Source organism: Coffea arabica, chromosome 11c (genome assembly GCF_036785885.1).
Source record: "Coffea arabica cultivar ET-39 chromosome 11c, Coffea Arabica ET-39 HiFi, whole genome shotgun sequence".
NCBI lineage: Eukaryota > Viridiplantae > Streptophyta > Magnoliopsida > Gentianales > Rubiaceae > Coffea > Coffea arabica.
Window position 1 is genome coordinate 30,985,632 of NC_092330.1, and position 20,484 is coordinate 31,006,115.

The window sequence follows — 20,484 nt, forward strand, 5'->3', positions numbered from 1 at the left end:
ATTCGTATCCAACCCTCAAAAGCTGAGTAGCAGATTTCTGGATTCAAGGGATCATACTTCCAATTGCAATCGTTTTCCGATTTTGGACTTCCTCACTCGACTTGAGTCACTCAAAGTGTTCTGCTGTGGCCAATTACTTCGTTATCATTGTGAATTCTACTTTCCACAAACTGTTAACTGTTAAGAAGTTGAAGCTCTCAAATTTTCGTTTACCATGGAGCACAATTTCAACCATTGGGAAATTGCCTAATCTTGAGGTTCTCAAATTATCAGCCATTTCCTTTCCGGGGAAAAGATGGGACATGCAAGAAGATTTTGTTTTTTAAACTCAAATTCTTGAAGCTAAAGACTTTGGACATTGCACATTGGAATGCCTCAGACTCGGAGGATCACCTCCCTTGCCTTGAGATACTCAAATTGTGAATGCCTGCCTCCTTGCTTAGGGGATATACCCACACTGCAGAGGATTGAGTTGCACAATTGCACTCCTTCTTCTTGCATTTCAGCCCAGACAGTCAAAGAAAAACAGGAGGAAATCGGAAATGATCAGATTGTCATCATCAGTTGATAATCCAGGACATCATCGTGTACATCGGTGTACGTGGGTGTAAACATTGCAGAAAATATCTCCTGTTTCTCTTAACGAGTTCTTCCTGCAAGAGAGTGTTCCGTTTCATTCTTTTAATCCACTTTCTTCTTCACTTTATAAGCATGATCCATTCAGTTATACTTCATAACATTTTGATCATTGCCATCGGGAGCTAAAATGGAAAAGACCGATTTGTATTGCCATTCAACCATTCGAATAAAAAATGTGATGAACACTTGGAGCTTACCAGTTACATGAATCTGGATGATCAGTTGTGGATCCTTTAATTGGCTGATGCAATTAAGATGTGCAAAATGAGTGAACTGGTTGTGTTTTGGGAAACTCTAAATTTCTCTACTCAACTGCTGGACACCACTAATGAGTCCACTTTATTTGGTGGTGTTAGGGCATCAAGTTCATTAAGATAAACCCTCTCCGCTTCTTAAATCTCATCCTTCTTCCATTATTTTTTTTTTTTAAGTTCATTAAGATACTGCATTCCTTCTAAATTGATACATTGAAATATTGGACATTTTCTTATTTCCCCACCTATTATCTTTCGCGGTTTTGCATCAGAGTGAGGGGGGCAAAAGTGCAAGATTAATGTCAACAATGGATTGAATTTAAATGGTAAAGGACTCGCAGCTTTCGCAAGAGATTGAGACTCCAGAGTATGAGTTGTTTTTTCACCATAATCCGAGTTTAGTAGCATTTAAATGTCAAAATGAATCCTGAGGTTAGTAAGATTTTCTCCAGATGTTGTACTATAGGTTTAATTTTTTATCAAGTTTACTTTTCGACTTGTTTAATAACTGAGTTTAAGTTGGAAAAGGATGTTTATGCACAACAGTCCCTTAGCTTCTTTAAAAATAATGGGAGCTCTTTCCAAATATTGAAAATGAAATATATTGGAATTTTTATAATCAACTTCAAGGACGAGAAACCAACTACTAGAGTCTGGCCTAGTAGGTAGGGAAAGTCTTTAGAGTTCTCTTGGCTATCAGGTTCAGGGTTTGAATATGTATTAATTGCAGATAGGAAGGATGTGGGGAGAAGTAGAAGAGTTTTTTTTTTTTTTTTTTTTTAAAAAGGGGGGAAAAAACTTCAAGAACAAGGAATTAATAGAGAGTAAGTTTAACATATTGGATGCTGCTACTACTACGTATGCTATTTGAGACTTCAAACTAAAACATGTAATTTTGGTGATTATGGCACCAGACTAAACCCTCATTCCCCTTTATTTTATTTTTTTTTTGTCAATTTTCAAATTTGAAAACTTGACTCTGATTTTATGCCAGTAATCACTAATCGTTATTGGATTTTTTTTTTTTTTTGGTATAGGTGAAACTTTATTCTATGATAAATAATGAAATTACATTAGCTTCTCAGTTAAGTAGCTATATTATATGTTAACAAACTGCCTCTCTATACACTTTTGGCCTTTTTTTTTGGTTCATTTTTTGCAAATACATGTGGCATATTATGGTGAGTACTTTGGGTATCAACAAAAACTAAGACTAACTCTACCAATACTTTAGTCTAGCTAAGACTGGTGGTACTATTGGTACCAAAATATCTATATTTATGTTTTTGTATTCGAACTACCTTAATGTTCTCTTGTATGACATTTGAGTTAAATTTTTCAATTTTTTGGGTAATATTTTGTCATTCTTTATGTCATTTTATGATTTTTTTTTTTTGTTTTAGTTTTGGTAATTTTTTTATTTTCTTTTTTTTTTTGGTTTATTGTTAATATTGACTTGTAAATGATCCATAGTGCTATTTCAGTTATGAGACTATCTTTTAATATGAGTACTAAATTTTTAATTCACCATTACTCAAAAGGATGTTTTATTTTTTTATGATTTTCATTGAAATATAGTAAAATGTATCTAACCATTGGAGAGCAATTAAGACCAAATTTTGCTTGCACGCCTAACTAACTAAAACTCATGGCACTTTTATATAGTAGAGAGTAAAGATAGATAGATATAAATAGATATAGATAGATGTACTACAGGTTCTTTTGTTCACTTCTACTTCATCTTTTCAAATCACTTATTTTAAGTCGAGAAAAGATGATTACACACAATAGCCCTTTGGTTCTTTCAAAAACAATTGTAGCTTTTCTCCAAATATTTGACAATTAATTTTATCGGGTTTTCATAATTTATTGTTAAAATTAATTGAGAGATTCCAAGCATTACAAGGGAGAGCCAGAAAGGAGAGGACTCGAGAGTAAGGAGAGGACTCGAGAGTCGATCCGAGAATCTCACGATCACTTGTTTAATCTCTATATAAACTAAGTTAGGCCTTGGAGACCTTTCATGATTATTGGCCCATGGGAGAAAAACTAAAGGTTGAAGCAATAGAGTATAGGCCCTAACGTGATGGACATTACAATCTTATAAACTTTCTGAGACTTGAAATAAACCCTCCAATTTTGGATTTGCGCCCACAAACTAAAGCCAGATTACCCTTTAATTTTCAGCCAGTCTTTAAATTCATGAATTTTAGATTTTAATTTTGGTTATTTTCAGTCTCATTACCCCTTGATGATTCATGTTATAGTATACATGTAGTGGACTTGTTGCTGCACTGGATATTCTTTCGTATTTTAAAGTTAAACAAATACTTCAATAAAAGCAATTACATTATTGTCTTTCTGACTTGAGTAAGCTAAATTATGTGACAAGAAACAGTCCATCCATCCACTTTAGGCCCTTTTTTTAAAAATAAAATAAAATAAAGAAAAGAAAGATGCAATTCATGACATTTCTTCTTTGTGAACTATTACCATTAACTGATGGTTTAAAATTAAAAATAAAAAATAAAAAAATGAAATGAATGGGTGCAATCTTGACATTTCTTCTTTGTGAACCAGAACACCAAATAACTAATGGTTGAGGCCCTCGATGATAGCATCTTGATCTTGATCATGTGACTCAATCTGCAAAAGTTTCATAAGGGTCAACCTAAAGTAACTACTATCTACATTGGAAATGCTCATTTACAGATGTTAGCACTCGAGATATTGAACAGTTTATTATTCTACAATGGTACATTCTGGCAATCATATATTATTCCATGGGAAACAGAGCATTAGAAGGAACCAATGGGACGCGGGTGTCCAGTTTCTGCATCCAAGTAGCAAAGGATAAAGTAGTTCCATGATCAAAATCAAACCCCTAGGATGAAGCACTCTTGACTCGGAGAATCTGCACATTCTGAGAAGAGAGTAAGAAGTAAGACACTTCATGCACATTCAAAAGTTCACTAAAAGGAACAATCCAGACCAAATATATCTCCATTTCAACCACCACTCTCTCTCACTTAAAAAACACCTCTTCATCCTCCAAATCATCAAGCACTAGTTTCATCCCAAGAACCAAGATCATTCACTAAACATGAAACCATAATCACTAAACATACTGAAAGAAACAAAGATCATTCAAGCTGTTTTCTGGCTTGCAAAGTCACTGCAAAGTAATTACTACCAAGGCTTCCTTATCTTTCAAACTGTATGAAAACAAAACGACTAGCATGTTAAAAAATTTATGACATACCTATGCAATCAAACTATTAGCCATTAGCCAAAGCTTCCAAATTCCAACATTATTTTGTTTACTACAACATGTGAAACAGTATATGATTTTTCACCTTTTAATGCACAATAGCCAACTGCCTTCTGTTACTACCACACGAGAAGTTCTGAAGCAGCAATCTTGGTCCCGAAAAGACAGGCCCGATAATCTGCCTCTCAAATTTGCCAAGGATGTGCATTACAAAAATGCTGATGATGTAAACCTATTACAGGCCTATATCTTTAAAAGATGCTAAACTAAACTAGACATAAACAAACACAACAGACAAGTACACAGACCGATGTTGAGGGTCATTAAGAGTTCTGCAATCAATTTTGCCTGTCCAAAACTCAAATTGAATGGGGCTCTTTTTTAGGATGAAACTTAGAATATCCAGAATTACCTTCCACTCTGCCATTTATTGTGTAACCACAATCCAACTCCTTCCATGTAAATTCATCTCTCTCTTGGTCTCTCTGAGTCAGAACAGGTTGTGATCTGTCAACTAGCCAGTCATCCATCGGGTCAATGTCTTCACTTGCTAAGTCATTTGCTATACCTAGGTTGAAATTTTGAAGTTGTAGATTATAATGCACAAATACCATTGCAGCCAGCCTCTCTTGCTCTATTGGGTTCCTCCCTGTAGTGAGTAACTTCTCAGCCAAGCTCCTCTTCAGATTATATTTTGTGCCACCAGTACATGTCTGGCTTAAGATTCGAACAGCAAGTTGCTGCAACTGAGGATATCCACTTCCATACTTGAACCACCAGCTTTCTGAAACAAATACATAAATCAGAATAACTAAATTTGAACTAGATGATTAATTATTAAAGCTGAAGTATGTATAATATCACCTAGAGAAGACTGCAGATCGGAACTTCCTTGACCAAAATTACCCTTTGCCGCACGATACTCTTCAATCTGCAAACTTATCATATCTTGGCTACCAGGATCTTCAACCAAACGTACAATACAGCACAGAAGGCCGCTGGTAATTTCTGAATCTGTATAGAAATCATTAACATAAAATAACTTCGGATTCAAGAAATACCCTGCGGCATGGAGAGGGCTATGTAAACGTCCATTCCAGATGTCATCAATTGCTTTCCAAAATGGCATGTATGTAGATTCCTTGTCACTGAGTTCCTCTCTGATTGTTTCTTTGGCCTGATCCATTATCTCATAGATATTACCCAATTGTGGGTTATTATTCTTTGTTATCAAGTCTATAACACGCACAAGTGGTATGGTCGCCTTAACAACCAATTCTGCTCCAGTCCAAAACGAGCAATCAGCCACCAAGTCAGCCACTCTTTTTCCTTCCATTGAGGAAGCCCATCTCGAGGTCTTCCAAGCAGACGAAAGAAACATGTTCTGCAAGTTCTCTTGTTCAGAGACCAAATTCTCAAGAGTTAAGAAAGGCTCTGCCAACTTGAACTTGGATTGTCTAACCAAGTACTTGATGGAAGTGTGACTTCTCAGAAGTTTCAGAACACTTGCATGGCTATGCACAAATCTTGTGATAGTTTTTGCCTTATCCATTGTCTCTTTAACCTTTTTCATTGTCCCCATTTTCTCCAACATAAGTTCTAGACAATGAGAAGCACAAGCTGTCCAGAAAAGTGTCTTGTATTTTCCCATCACCAGTTTGCCAACAGTCTCCATCCAGGATGACTTGGAGTTTGCAATGATTTGGACTACATTCTGAACATCAACTTCCTTGAGGACATCATCCAGGAATTCCAGCATGCAACTGCCCTCCTCATCAAACCCAGTAATGTCTGCAGATCGAATGTAAATTGTACCTTTTGGGCAGGCCACTAGAACATTCAGAAGTTTCCGACCTGTCAACTCTTCCCACCCATCCAACAAGATGCTACACCCTGTCTTCATCCACGAACTCTTAATCTCTCTCACATACTGTTGCATCTCTTCCACTGATTCCTGCAGGATCCACCCTCTTAAATCCTCAGAGCTAGGAATCGGGTATGCTGTATGTTCAGAACCAAACTTCGCATTCATCATTTTCTGAAAGCTAGGACATCTTGCAGCATCCAAGTCAATTCCTGTTTCATAGAAGAATCTACCTATCAGCTTCTGAAATTCCCTTGAAGAGGAACATTGGTTACTTGCAGCTGATTGAGAACCAAGTGTCATCTTGGCACCAGAGACTGACAGAGATCCATGGTTTTCAGATGGTGCAGCAATCTTCCGCCGTTTTTCACTTCCCATGCCAGAAGTTTTTGTACGCCCTGGTTGATAGGGCTCTGCAGAATTTGGACGAGGCAATGAGTTTCTCCTTGAAGGGAGGTTAGGGGAACAAAGTTCCCCAACTTCCCTACTGACATTTCCTGTATTCTTTTCAAGTAACTCATCTCGAAATACTTCCATCACATTGTTAGGAACTTGCACACAAGGAACCACATTACCCCGGATTCCTCCTAAGTGGTACTTAAGGCGACTAAACCCACTGACAACCTTTCCACAATAATTGCACCTGATTCGCGTCTTCTTCTCATCAAGAGCTGTCCCATGGTCTTGAATTTTAACCCAAAGATCCTTTGAAGCCATAACCGTAATTTTATTAGACCCAATATGGCGCACACAAGTTCTCCAATCAGCACGGATCTAAGGAAGCGTTAAAAGATGAGCTGCATCAAAGCATGAAGGAAACATACAATAAGCATCATTACTAGGAAACTGGTTAATGCCATTAGAGTTGCTTCTGGAATGTCCTCCAACGGACTAACAGTTTAATATAGCTCTCACCCCCATCACACATGCTACACTAGGCAAAAATCTTAAAATTCAAAATGTGTATACTTGGTAAATGGAAAAAGGGCATGTTGAAAGCACAACAGAGGAGAAAATTTCACATGTAGACCAATCTGGTTCTGCGATTCATTGATGAGAGATTGTTGCTGATGAATTAGGATTTGTTAAGCAGTAGAATATCAAATTGATTTTCTTTTCAACAAAGAAAAAGAACTTGAGCCCAAACCATAAGAATACAAGGAATTTTTTAAACAACTTTTGTTGTCCAAATGGTAATTAGGACAACACTATCTCTCTCCAAATTTTCCAAGGACAACATGATAATTGTTAAAACCAAAAACCATGCATATAAAACATTCAAGGAAGGGGAAAAAGGAAGGATGAGAAAAAAATGACAACCTAAAGCCACTGAAGCGGTGCGACCACAACTCATGAAAGCAGAAATACAGATAATCCACTCTCTCTCTCTCTTCCCCCCCCCCCCTCCCTTTCCCTTTTTTCAAGATAACAGTCCAAAAATAGGAGATTTTTTCTGGGATATCATCAGAAAAAGATTTTCAAAATGTGGAAGGGAAAAGTTGCACCAGATTGTAATGTCATTGACACCAAAAGCAACAGGGAAACTGAAGCAAGCAAGGAAGTGCAGATAGGCAATTCAATCCACGAGAAGGAAATAAGATGCGGAGAAAGGATGGACTTTACCTGGTGGGTTGGCACGAGGGATGTAAGTCAAATATTGAGCAGATATATTTCTTTTGCAGGACAACAACTACAGTAAAGAATAAAGGCAAAGACATCTACAAGTGATTGAAGAGGGAGGACTCTTAATCATACAGCTTTTTTTCTTCCAGAGCCACTCCAAAAGTTTTCAACCTTGAAAGGAAAAAAGACTGCAGCTAGCTCCGTAGCAAGCACTTGTAAAGTTGAGATGACACTTCCAAATAATGACAATGACAGATGAGGATGGAAATGGACAATTCTGAATAAGATTTATGTCAAACTATATCCCACTATTCCCACCGACCCACCGACCCACCGATCAACCAGCAAGGCCCTGTTTGGTTCCAGCAATCCAGTGGGGAAAGGAAATCGAGCAAAACTGCATGATATTGGTTACCAAAAGAAAATTGATTGGCAATGGGAAAAAGGATTTCCAATAGGTACTACTCCTTGGCTTGGATTGTAAATCTTGTGAAAGAAATGAAAATAGAAAGTAGCAAATAAGAAAGAAATTTCATCATCTAGTAAAGATAATCCATCTACTGGAAAAAATTAAACTCAAACAGTTGACAGTTTCAACTCTTAAACAAACACAAACAGTTGGACCACTTTTCCATAAGTTCTAATTTCAAATTAATAATTTTTTGGTTGCTTCACTTCCCTCACCAACCAAACTCCATCCTGTGCCCGAAAAAAGAGGTTAAACAACAAAATAAAATAAAATGCATCCAAGTGAAGAATTACAAAAGACCCAGAAACCTATGGAAAAAACAATGTAGCTAAATAATAATATGCTCCTGATCTTTATATCAAGGGCAGTAGTTGATTATGGGATCTGGTCTACTAAATGCAAAAGTCAAGAACAGCTGCTTATGGAAGTCAAGGACAACAGCTAATTATGGGATCTGGTCTGCTAGCAAAAGTAAAAGTCAAGAACAGCTGCTTATGGAAGTCATGGGCAACAACTGATTATGGGATCTGATCTGCTAGCAAAAGACAAGAACAGCTGCTTATGGGATCTAGTCTACTAATTGCACTAATCAAGGAGAGCTGATTATGGTCTACTATATTAGATGTATATTAGCATATCTGTAATTAATACATTAGGGAGATAGATATTCAGACGGAGGAGAGAAGGTACAGAGTTTTTCTATTTAAATGGAAAAGATGCACAAAAGATGTATTCAGTCTTTGATCTAGAAAACTTGTCATGGTATCAGAGCCAGTTATTTGAATTTCTCAGCCTTTCCAAACTTTCTGAGTTGTTATTCTTCTTGGGTTGATTATTTTGATCAATCATTTGGTTTCAAGATATCCTTTTGGGTCAATCATATTGTGGTTGGCAGCTTTTCTTGTAATTCAGATCTTTGTTTTTTTCTTGAAAGAATGTCTATGGAAAACTCTTTGGGAAAAATACATACGGAATCTTTGTCCATCAAGTTCACTGGAAAAAATTATGCGGCATGGGAATTTCAATTTAGGATGTTTCTAAAAGGCAAAGAGCTTTGGAGTCATATTGACGGGTCTTCTACAGCACCTAGAGATGGAAAGGAAATTAGTCAAAGGGAGGCAAAGGATGCTAGAATTATTTCTTGGATTCTAGCATCTATTGAAGCTCATATGGTGAACAATTTACGCTCCTTTAATACAGCAAAGGAGATGTGGGATCATTTGAAGCGTGTATATCATCAAGATAATACAGCAAGAAGATTTCAGCTTGAATTGGAAATTAGTACATATAGCCAAGGTAATCTCTCTATTGAGCAGTATTATTCTGGATTTCTTAATTTATGGAGTGAATACTCTGGTATAATCTATTCTAAGGTACCAAGCGAAGCCTTAGCCGGTATTCAAGCGGTTCACGAAGATAGTAAGCGTGACCAGTTTCTAATGAAACTGAGGCCTCTTAGGTGAGCTTGGGTTTCCCCAACTTGCACCTACTCCCCTTCATGCCGATAATACTAGCGCTATTCACATTGCTGCTAATCCTGTATTCCATGAGCGTACAAAACATATTGAAGTTGATTGTCACTCTATCCGTGAAGCATATGATGATCATGTTATTTCTCTTCCTCATATTACCACTGATCTCCAAACTGCTGATATATTTACTAAAGCTCTCTCCCGTCATAGACACAATTTTTTGGTTGACAAATTGAAGCTTGTTGGTCAACCAGCATCAATTTGAGGGGGGATATCAAGGGCAGTAGTTGATTATGGGATCTGGTCTACTAAATGCAAAAGTCAAGAACAGCTGCTTATGGAAGTCAAGGACAACAGCTAATTATGGGATCTGGTCTGCTAGCAAAAGTAAAAGTCAAGAACAGCTGCTTATGGAAGTCATGGGCAACAACTGATTATGGGATCTGATCTGCTAGCAAAAGACAAGAACAGCTGCTTATGGGATCTAGTCTACTAATTGCACTAATCAAGGAGAGCTGATTATGGTCTACTATATTAGATGTATATTAGCATATCTGTAATTAATACATTAGGGAGATAGATATTCTGACGGAGGAGAGAAGGTACAGAGTTTTTCTATTTAAATGGAAAAGATGCACAAAAGATGTATTCAGTCTTTGATCTAGAAAACTTGTCACTTTATAGTGGTAATCAACAAGACACTATTCTCCATATTATAATGTCAAAAGCCCATTTCCATTGACTTTGTTCTGGACTGGGCAGTACAATTCCTGTAACACAATCCTCCTTCCACAAAATTTCATCCAATTCAAGAAGGGTGCATTCACGATGAGAAGCACTAGGCTGTGCTCATTTGATTTCAAACCAATTATCATAAGGATTTACTTAGAGAACAAAAAAAAATAAAGTTTCTTTTGATAATACATTGAGGTGAAGTTTATAAAGCAAGGCCTCTTGTTACTAAAGAGACAAAACCAAAAGTTCTTTGGCCACAATAGTAATGATTGGGTGACCATGATTTTTTGGTGCTACAATTACATTTCCATCAGATTTGTTAATGCAAATACTGTGCCAGCTAAGAACACTAGACTCAGGCATTACAGTAAGGAAAGATAAGCATGTGAATATTCACATCAAAAAGCACTATATAAACCTCATACCATTTTAGCGATAGCAAACACATCGTTACTAATTAAAAAAATATTGTTGATTTTTTGGGGCATAAACTAAGAAACATCACCTTAGTGTTGCAAAAAAAAAGCTTATAAAAGACTTGTATTGAAGCTGAAGATAAGCTTGTGTTATTCATTCATCAACTCACTATTTATAGTGATTACATGAAACAAACTAGCAAAATATCCAGTTAACAATTATCCTATAAGTCTCAAGAAAATATAATCTTCTTCTACTAGCAAATCTTAGCAAAAATATTTGTTAACAAACCAACATGATATTTGGTTAACAAATATCCTTATTCTTCCAATAACTAAATTATTTTGATACCAAACATAATCTAACAAAATCTGTAGGAAAAGTTGGCATATCTCAACAAATATCCATGACAACCAGCTTATAATTAAACACATCCTTACTAATTAAACAAAATCCATCACAACCAGCTTATAATTCAATAAACGCAAGAACAGAAAATCCAAAAGGCACAGACTGGAACGCATACCAGCTTGTTATTCAAGAAATGCCAGAACAGAAATCCAAAAGGCACAGACTGGACCATATATGCATACATACAAACGCACATATATATAACTCATCAAGCATGGGGAACACAACCCAGCTGCAAAGTAGCTAAATCTTTAGCTAGACACTATATATCAAATCTCCTGAAAATAACAATAATAAAAAATAAAGATACATGAAAGGTACTAGACATCAACAAGGTTATCAATCCACGCCACATGATACCTATGGCTCCAACATGCTGTTGCACAATTTCAATTTTGTGCAAGACATCCAGAGGCACTAGTTCTAAAGGAGCATGATGTGGGTCCTCCCATAGCACCAATGTCTTATCTGGAAACAAACAATTAACCATTATCAACTTTCCTCATTCACAGCAGTATGTATACCTGCCCAATTGTATGCAGGTTGATCAAATCTCATAAATGAAGAAAAAAGTATTTACAGGCTTCATTTTGATTTCAAAAGATACATAAACACAATTTACACAAGGACATTGTCGCTTCTAAACAATCATACTGATGCCATTAGCCAAAGAGAATAGGAATATCATAGGACACGATAAGTCGCAGAATCACTATGGCTTACCATATCTCCAAAAGAAGACTTGAGAACTTCAAGATTCATAGTGTCAATGGTATTTACAAGTACATCATATGAGATCAAACAATATAATCCAGGATTCAGCACTGATCAAGATTGAAGACCATGCTTAGAAATAAGTGGGGACTGTGATCACATACTCAGCATAAGAACACTAGAAACTGTCAAACAGATTCAGCAATGAAACATCACCATAAAGCTGAGAAAATGAACACAAAGCATCTTTTGTTCAGTCAATGCAACTATTTACAAGACCCACAAACATGAATAAAAGGACTCAGAATTCCTAATCAGTATCTGAAACTAAAAACTTCATTATGTCAATACCCATAGGGAGGAAAAACCATCAGAGAGAAATTTAAGAAAAATAAATGATTGTCAAGTCTCGGAAACAATCCTAAAGGGGAAAAAATCATCTTGAATTGTGCCTGGAACTCCAGGAATAATTGGAAAAGTCATGCATTTTTAAACACGTTAATATCAGGTTTATGAGTTGAACTAGGTCTCTAGGATTATAACAAGGAATGACCTTGAACTGGATAAGAAGTATTCTATTTAAATATTACAGGTACAGATAAGAACATTCATGAGTTATCAGTGTTTGAAAAAGGTAAGAAATTGAAAGAAGACTCCTTTCAAGATTAATCAATCAATTGACTCCAAAATCCTCATGAATAAGAGTCAGCTTCTTCAATGCAGAATGATCAGAGATTACTCAACAGACCTAAAAGCTACAAGGAAAAGGCAGCACGTGCTTCATTCAATTCAATCAACTCAGTTATTTTAGACAGCAGAGTACCAGTTATTAATAGCTCTAGCAACATTTTGGGTTCCCAAACAACACGGAGCAACAAGGACAGTAGTTCACGGAATTGAACAAATATAAATGGTTACAAAGTCTGAGTTATAGACAGAGTGGACAACATTGACATGCAGTTGAGACAATGTTAAATAGGTTCCAGAGTAAAATGCAAAACACACAATCATAGATACTTTAAAAGAGATTATCGAATTGCAGCTGAACTAAACATTTTAACCACATTTTTAGATCCAAATCCACTGTTTTATTAAACAACATAAAACAGGCATAGCATCTTGGACACCAATAATTGCTATAACCAACAATCATAAGAAACTGCGAATAGGGGCAGTTGGACCAAGTTGCTTGCAAGCCGCTGTCAACCAGCTTGATCAACAGCTCAACTGGACTTAGAGTTGACCAAGCTTGAGTTGAGCTAGAATGCAGCTTGAGCATCACTTGAGTTGAGCTCATAATTCATGAAAAGTTTTATTCTATCTATTCTTGAGAATTCCATTATTCCATAATAATCGAGCTCAATAGGCTTGAACTCAGGCTCAATAAGCCTTGACTCATTCTGTAGCTTACTCGAGTTGAGGAGGAGTAAGTTAATTTTTCCTATTTTAATCAAATCTACCTTGAGTACACATTTAGTAGCTCGACTTTGAAAATTCAACTTGAGCACTCCAATTTTGGTACAGTTGACTCAGCTCGTTAACACCCATATGCAATACTAGCCATGGTTAGACATCAGTGCATTCAGCAACATCAAACATCATAAACACAACCACAAATATATATACAAAACGTAACCACATCTTGAATGTACAAGGTAAAAATAGATCAAAATTTCTGATATAGCCTATACATCAAAAAACCCAGTACTAAGTTTTTACATGTTCTACTAATGGCACATTTATGACATCAGAACAACTAGTTAACACTGGGCCGATGTTGCCTTTGATTTGGATAAAGAAAATAACTTTCCTCTAAGACTTGTTGTACTTCGTAGAGAAACAGCTTTAGGCTTGACAATATGGAATTCAACAGATACATAAAGAACAAATCACGTAACTGCTTTCAGCATCTTCAAATTTAGAAACTAACAGGAAAAAATAAACAAAAACAAGAAAAAATATAGAAATTGGAAAAGATACGACAGGAGAAGAAACATCAAGCCAGAGCATCACTCCAGTTTCTTGGCTTCCCCATTTCATTGAAAAGACAAAAAGAAAACGAAAACTTGAGCTAGTACTTACAAACTAGTAATTATCCAAGTTCAAGCAACTAAATCCATACTTAACCAAAGTACATCAAAATCATAACTTTTCAGAAACCCTTTCTAGAATTTAGCAATTCCAAGATAAAAAAACTTGACAAAAAGCAGATGAAGATCTACCTTCTTGCTTTTCAAGTAGGAAAAATTGTCTGATCAGCTTAAAACTGAAGTCTTTTGATCATCTAAGTAAACTTAACACAAAACCCTGCAAGATTTCAACCAAACATACACAAGTTTAGCACTCTGTAAAGACAACAATCTTTTTGCTGTTGATGGAACAACAAAAATTCAATCTTTCCGTTTCATTGACAAATAAATGCAATGTCGGGCTCCAGTGAGAGCAGTAAAGAACAACAGCATCAAAGGATATCCACTAGTAGCATATTACCTTGTTTCTTGTTTCCTCTTCTGCTTGGACGAAAAATCAAGAGCAAAGTCAAGAGAAAGCAGAGAGTTGAAATTGAAGGAAGAGGGGATTTTCAGACGAGGGAAAGAAAAGGTTTTTGTTTCGAGATAAGAAAGTAGGCGCTTATTTATGTCCTTGCAGTTTCCACACTTTCTTACATTTATGGTAGGTGGAATTACTATTTTAGTCTTCAAAGTTTTGGACTATTTCAATCTAGTATTTAAGTTTTGGCTTTTTGGCGAAATGAGTGCTTTAAGAGTAAGAGTAAAGATGTTGAGAAATAAGGAAAGAAGAATGATAAATAAGTGAATAATCAAATCACGTAATCTGAGATTTTATTTAATCAAGCACTTAAGTTTTGGCTTTTCGGGGAAATAAATACTTTAAAAGCAAAGATGTTGAGAAATAAGGAAAGGAGCATGATAAATAAGTGAATAATCAAATCACGTAATCTAAGATTTTATTTAACCAAAAAAGTAAGAAAAGATCTAGCATCCTTCGAAAATTAAAATGATACAGAATTTTATTTGTTTTAACCTTAATAAAATTTATAAAATGTTTATTAAGGTTAAAAGGAATACAATTCTATGTCATCCATAACCAAATAATGTACATGTCAAACATTAAAATGTATAGGGAAAAAGCATCCCATAGAACAAAATTTACCAAAAAGCTAAACACATTTCATTGGAAAAAGATTAATTGTGAGTACTTTGATTTATTACTATACACCGATGCATTTACGTTATTATAATCTAAAGAATATTTTGCATTGTCATCTGTATTAATTTTTCTTCAGAGACTATAGAGATTCCAAAATTACATCATGTACAAATGCTTGAATTATGGATCTTTTCGCTGATACACTTGTATTTAAAAATATTTTAAACAATAAGGTCAATTATTGATATCTAATCTTTTTTAATTGAAATTCTATACAATCTGCATTATTTGTAGCTATAATTTGCTATTCTATATTTTTTATTGTGATTAGAGAACTATTAGTGTATGCTTCAAAGTGTGGTCTTTATTGACACGAGAAACATCGATTGCTCAATAATGGTTATTATATATCTTTTTGTTTTATAAAAATTAAAAAATAAACGAAGTGTTCTGGTATCCAACGATGGTTTGATTGTATTCAACAAAAAAAAAAAAAAGAAGATTAATCATAAGTACTTTGATTTTTCTTATAGTGATCATTTTTTTAACCCTTCCACATTCTTCTCACCCTTCTACTATCTAAACACTAAGGTTTCATTTGATAAAACTGAATCTGAATTCTGAAATCTGAATACTGCAACAATTAATTTACTGAATTTTAAGCACTAAAAAGATATATATATGAATGTCTGAGTTTTTATATTAAATCTATTTATACTGTTTGATAAATATTTATAACTGAATGCTTAATAAGTTTAAATTGATAATTTTGCCCTCATTTTTTTTCATTCAAAAAAGAAATAGAACCTATGATTTAATTAGTTTAAAATTGTTAAGTATGAAAATAACAATATTTATTTTTAAATCAAATTAATATAAAAGATGAAATATATTTTATGAAGAGTATGGAGAACAAATGAAAGTCATTAAAAAGGAAGAAAAGGTAAACAGAAAACCGTTAAATAGAAAATATCATATTGTTTAATTAGATAAGAATTTTGAATATAATTAACAAACAATGGTAGATTTGATAGATAAGATAAGATAGTTGAAGTAATTTTATTGATTCTTATCAGAATTAAGCATTCAATTAAGATTTTTGTACTAAAAAAAATACACACAAGTTTAGCATTGCTTAACAAGTTCAGTAGATGAATTTTTATTTATCAAACATTCAAAACATCTGAATGTCTGAAAAAAATCAGATTCAGCACTTTTTTACTAGTGTAAATACTCGTGCTACGCACGGTGCTAACATTATTGAAAAAAATAAAAATAAAGGGGTGAATTAAAAAAGGTTAAAAAATTGTATCAACACAATCAATAGTTTTTATATTTGTTTTAAATGTAATGATGTGATACATTGTATGAGAATTGTTAACCAAACAAATACAATAGTTAAAGAAGAAATAGCATCAATGGTCAGATATACAATTGTAATATAATCAAATGAAAATTAAGTACCAATAGAATTGTTGTTAACACCCATAATTAATACAGTAATTCCTATATTAATATATTTTGGTACATGTAGTAATTTGAAATACATGGCTAAACCACCAACATGCACGTGGCTAGTAGCTTGTTTTCGTATATTATTGTCGGGGTATATATTTTTGAAAAAATTAAATTTGAAAGGTTGAAAAATAAATTTTGAAGGTTAACTAATATATTTCTTTTATTCCGTGCGCTGGAAATGAATTAGTTATATTAGTTACATGGAAAAAGGTTAAAATTTCAACAAAAAAAAGTACCATTTTAGTATCTAATCTATATTGTATTTATATACCTTTTCTAAACCCTTAACATATATTAAAAATTTTGAACAAAGCTCAAATAAAAAATATCTAAAGAAATACTAAAAGAACAGCAAGCATCAAATGTTACCCTTCCCTGCCTCTCGTGCAATACATATAGATGTAAAAATATATTTCATTAATTTTTTATCCGGACAGAAACCATTCATTAATGTTTATGCTCAGACTTCAAGGACATATTCATAACTATCGTTGAAAATATATATTACATAAGAATATACGTTTGAAAGTTTTGAAAATTAAATATTGTAGCCTTGGGTGCAGAAGATATAAACACCAGGCAACGATTTAATCTTTAACTAAAATGAAAAAGTTTTAATTGGTTGTAGTGTTTTAAAGGAGGGGTTGATGTCTTCATAATCTGAGCTGAAGCATCTTCTCGCTTCTTGAAGTGATAGGTAATAAGGAAGAAGTATGTATGTATACTCCTCGTAAAGTTGAACTATAACTATAAATAACATAGTTAAATTTGGACGAAAATGCATTTAAAAAATTGCTGAATTTGTTACATATTCTTTTGTTTTCTTCATATGCATTTTAAGATGCTAATATTTCCAATCATTGTGTTTGCAACCATGCGTCAACCGTTTTAAGTTATAAAAGCTGTCTGTTGCGTCAACCATGCATTTTCATTTTTAAATGTTTTTCTTACTCTCTCGTTTGTTTTTATAGTTTCCTTATTAGATGATCAAGAAACGTGGGAGAAATGTGGGGAAAATGTAAGCATGATTATAGGATTTGTAGTATATTCAATAACTTGATACTCAAATCACCGATGAGGTAAAATTTGTCTAAATAAGCTTTATAGTGCCCTAATTCCTTGCAAAAAAAATGCTAAATAGTCCTCATTGGCATTGCAAGTTATGGCAACGTGCCAGTGACATCTAGGCCTAATTTTTTTTGGGGTAAAAATGTAGTACTAATTGGTTCTACTGTTTCTTGATCATGTTGTATGCTTCTGAATTAAAATTGTATTAAAATAGCATGTGAATGAGCATTTATCTTTAATTAAGGAGTAAAAATGATTTAAAGTATAAATAGATGCAAAAGAATAAAAAGAATTTAAAGTATAAATATATTTAACGATTTATGAAGTAGATTATGGGAAAGTTTTAAATTTTAAATCTGACTGGTGATAATGTTGGTTATAACCCACTACTTTTTATGTATTAAAATAAATACAAAAATCTATAACCCACTACTTGTTCTGGGATTTTTGTTAGGGTTAAATATAGTAAAATTAGCTGCACTTTACCCTATCAACTTTACATTTAGTTGCACATTTGTGATTTTTTTGAAACGTGATTGTAATTTGCAAAGCTCATTTGTAGGGGTGGTTATAGGGTTAGTTTAGTGATAAATATTTCTTAATTATAAAAATGTAACATTATATTAAAATAACATACGAATGAGCATTTGTCTTTAATTAAAGAGTAAAAAGGATTTAAAGTATAAATAACAAACTATATACGGTTTATGAAGCAAATAGTAGGAATGTTTTAAATTTAAAATTTGATTGGTGATAGGGTTGGTTATAACCCACTACTTTTTATGTATTAAAATAAATACAAAAATCTAGAAAAAAGAATGAAAAGTTTGCAAGCCATTGAGAGGGTCTTTGCTAAAAATCCCTTCTGCAATACATATAGATATAGATATAGATGTTATCAAACAGACCCTAAATCTGACGGCAGAAAAGATTCTAAGAGCCTTTCTCTAACCACTGAACCAATTTCAATGGTTGTAAGCATTTTGATTTATTATTATATACTGATGTATTTATATTATTATAATCTCTTTGTTACTATACGTCGATGCATTTACATTATTATAATCTAAAGAATATTTTGTATTGTAATATGTGCTATTTTTTTTTAAGAGACTATAGTGATTCCAAAATTATGTCATGTACATGTGCTTAAATTGCTGATCTTTTCAATGATATACTTGTATTATAATAATAATTCAAATTATAAAGTCAGCTATTGATATCTAATCTTTTTTGCTTCAAATTCTATACAAGATGCTTTATTTGTAACTTTAATCTTCTATTCTATATTTGTTTATGTGGTTAGAGAATTATTCGCATATACTTCATAATTAGATCTTTATGGATACAAGAAACATCAAGGGCTCAATGATGGGTTTTACAAGCCCTTTTACTTTATAAAAATTAAAAAAAATATTAATGAACTCATTAACTATTTCACTTGTTAGTTTTATGCCAAAAAAAGGCAAGAAGATTTTTTTTTTCCATTAAATGAATGCATAGGCGTCAACTAATAATTCACCAAATTTGAGATTTTCTTTTCATATATAAGGAAGGTAATTTGATTGCCATAAAAATGCATTAATGACCAAAAATACATTAAATATGCAATGACTACAAATAAATCTGAAAATCACTAGATACAACAAATCTATGAAAAATTAATAAAAATAGACCTATAAAGTTTCACAAAAAATCTTTCCACATGAGATGAATCAATATAGGCCAAATATGTGCATGTTTTCAATTGCTAAATCTAATGTGAAACTGCTCCAAATCCAAAGTGAAAGCTTAGATATAATAGAATAGGTTTCAAAGCTTCAAGATAAAAGAAAAGAAATCCAAGAAATCTTAGATCTAACAAGAAAAATAACAAAAAAAAAAAAAAAAAAACCAACACAAGGCACCAATTTGGCAAATTTAATTATCATGTATTGTAAAAACCATGAGTAATGCGCCAAGTGTATCTACTAATACAAATAAAAAAGAATTAAGCAATTTTTTTGAATTAAAATTCTAAGAAAAGTAAGAATAGCTGTTTGTTAATTTTTGCAGAAGTTCGATGTGATATCAAAAAGTATCTTTTAGAATTTGATGCATCGTTTATAATTGTGAAAGTATGTGAGTTAATTGTCATTAATTTAAAGCTTTGAATTGACTTAAATTTAGCTTACCCAGTTGAGCTAAAACCAAAATGAGTAAAATAAGAAAAAATAGTTTTCAATTATCTCGTGTAAAATCTTTTTATACATTATATGCCAGAAGTAAAAATCTGGTCTCAATACCTCAAAACTAACAAAACTCGTTCCACTTCTTCTTTCCACATCTTAAATCCCTTTTTTCATCTGTTGAGAATTTTTACTGCCATTTCTTCCTTTGGGGTTGGAGTGGACTGGAGAGGGTTAAGCTAGTGTATCCATGTGAATAGGACTTTCAACAAGGTTGAGCTCAAAAAAAATTTGCTGAATCTAAGTTTTAATTCGTTTGAACAGAGATTGAGCTTAAATATTAGATCCAAATTAAATGTGAGGCGAGTTTAAATCATACTAGGCTCATGTCTGATTAAAATTCAGCCCATATATGAGTACAATTATATATATATAATATAATAATATTTATAATTGATAATTATGCATATTACGACGTAAAATGCTAATGATTTATATATAAATTTGTATTAATTCACATTTTTAACATATATTATATATAATTATGTATTTAATTATGAGTTTGAACAAGCCTAATTTGAGTCCAAACCTCATATAATAGTGTAAGCTGAAGTTGAACCTTTTAATACGAGCCTAAAACCTAAAAGTCCAAAGCCCAAAAATCCATATAATTTGTGAGCCAAACTTGGA

General features: G+C 33.3%; 1 protein-coding gene across 13 annotated transcripts; it reads right to left on the reverse strand.

The window, feature by feature from the left end:
- Nucleotides 1-3,355: 3,355 nt before the first annotated feature.
- Nucleotides 3,356-14,512, reverse strand: LOC113715611 (uncharacterized). Of its 13 annotated transcripts, none has more exons than XR_011823260.1 (8): nt 14,360-14,512; nt 14,092-14,176; nt 11,516-11,623; nt 7,652-8,048; nt 5,029-6,825; nt 4,776-4,948; nt 4,577-4,678; nt 3,356-3,539 (listed from the first exon to the last, which is right to left on the reverse strand). XR_011823260.1 is itself a non-coding variant. In XM_072071305.1 (7 exons), the coding sequence occupies exons 5-7, from the start codon at nt 6,743-6,745 to the stop codon at nt 3,535-3,537; spliced, it is 2,094 nt and encodes a 697-aa protein (XP_071927406.1). In that variant the 5' UTR covers nt 6,746-6,825; nt 7,652-8,048; nt 11,516-11,623; nt 14,092-14,176; nt 14,360-14,512; the 3' UTR covers nt 3,356-3,534. The 13 variants fall into 13 exon arrangements, 8 of the variants coding, with proteins under 8 accessions (XP_071927406.1, XP_027095662.1, XP_027095660.1 ...); XR_011823259.1 differs by having other exon boundaries at nt 3,356-3,807; XR_011823258.1 differs by having other exon boundaries at nt 3,356-3,816.
- Between the last annotated feature and the right edge of the window lie 5,972 nt (nt 14,513-20,484).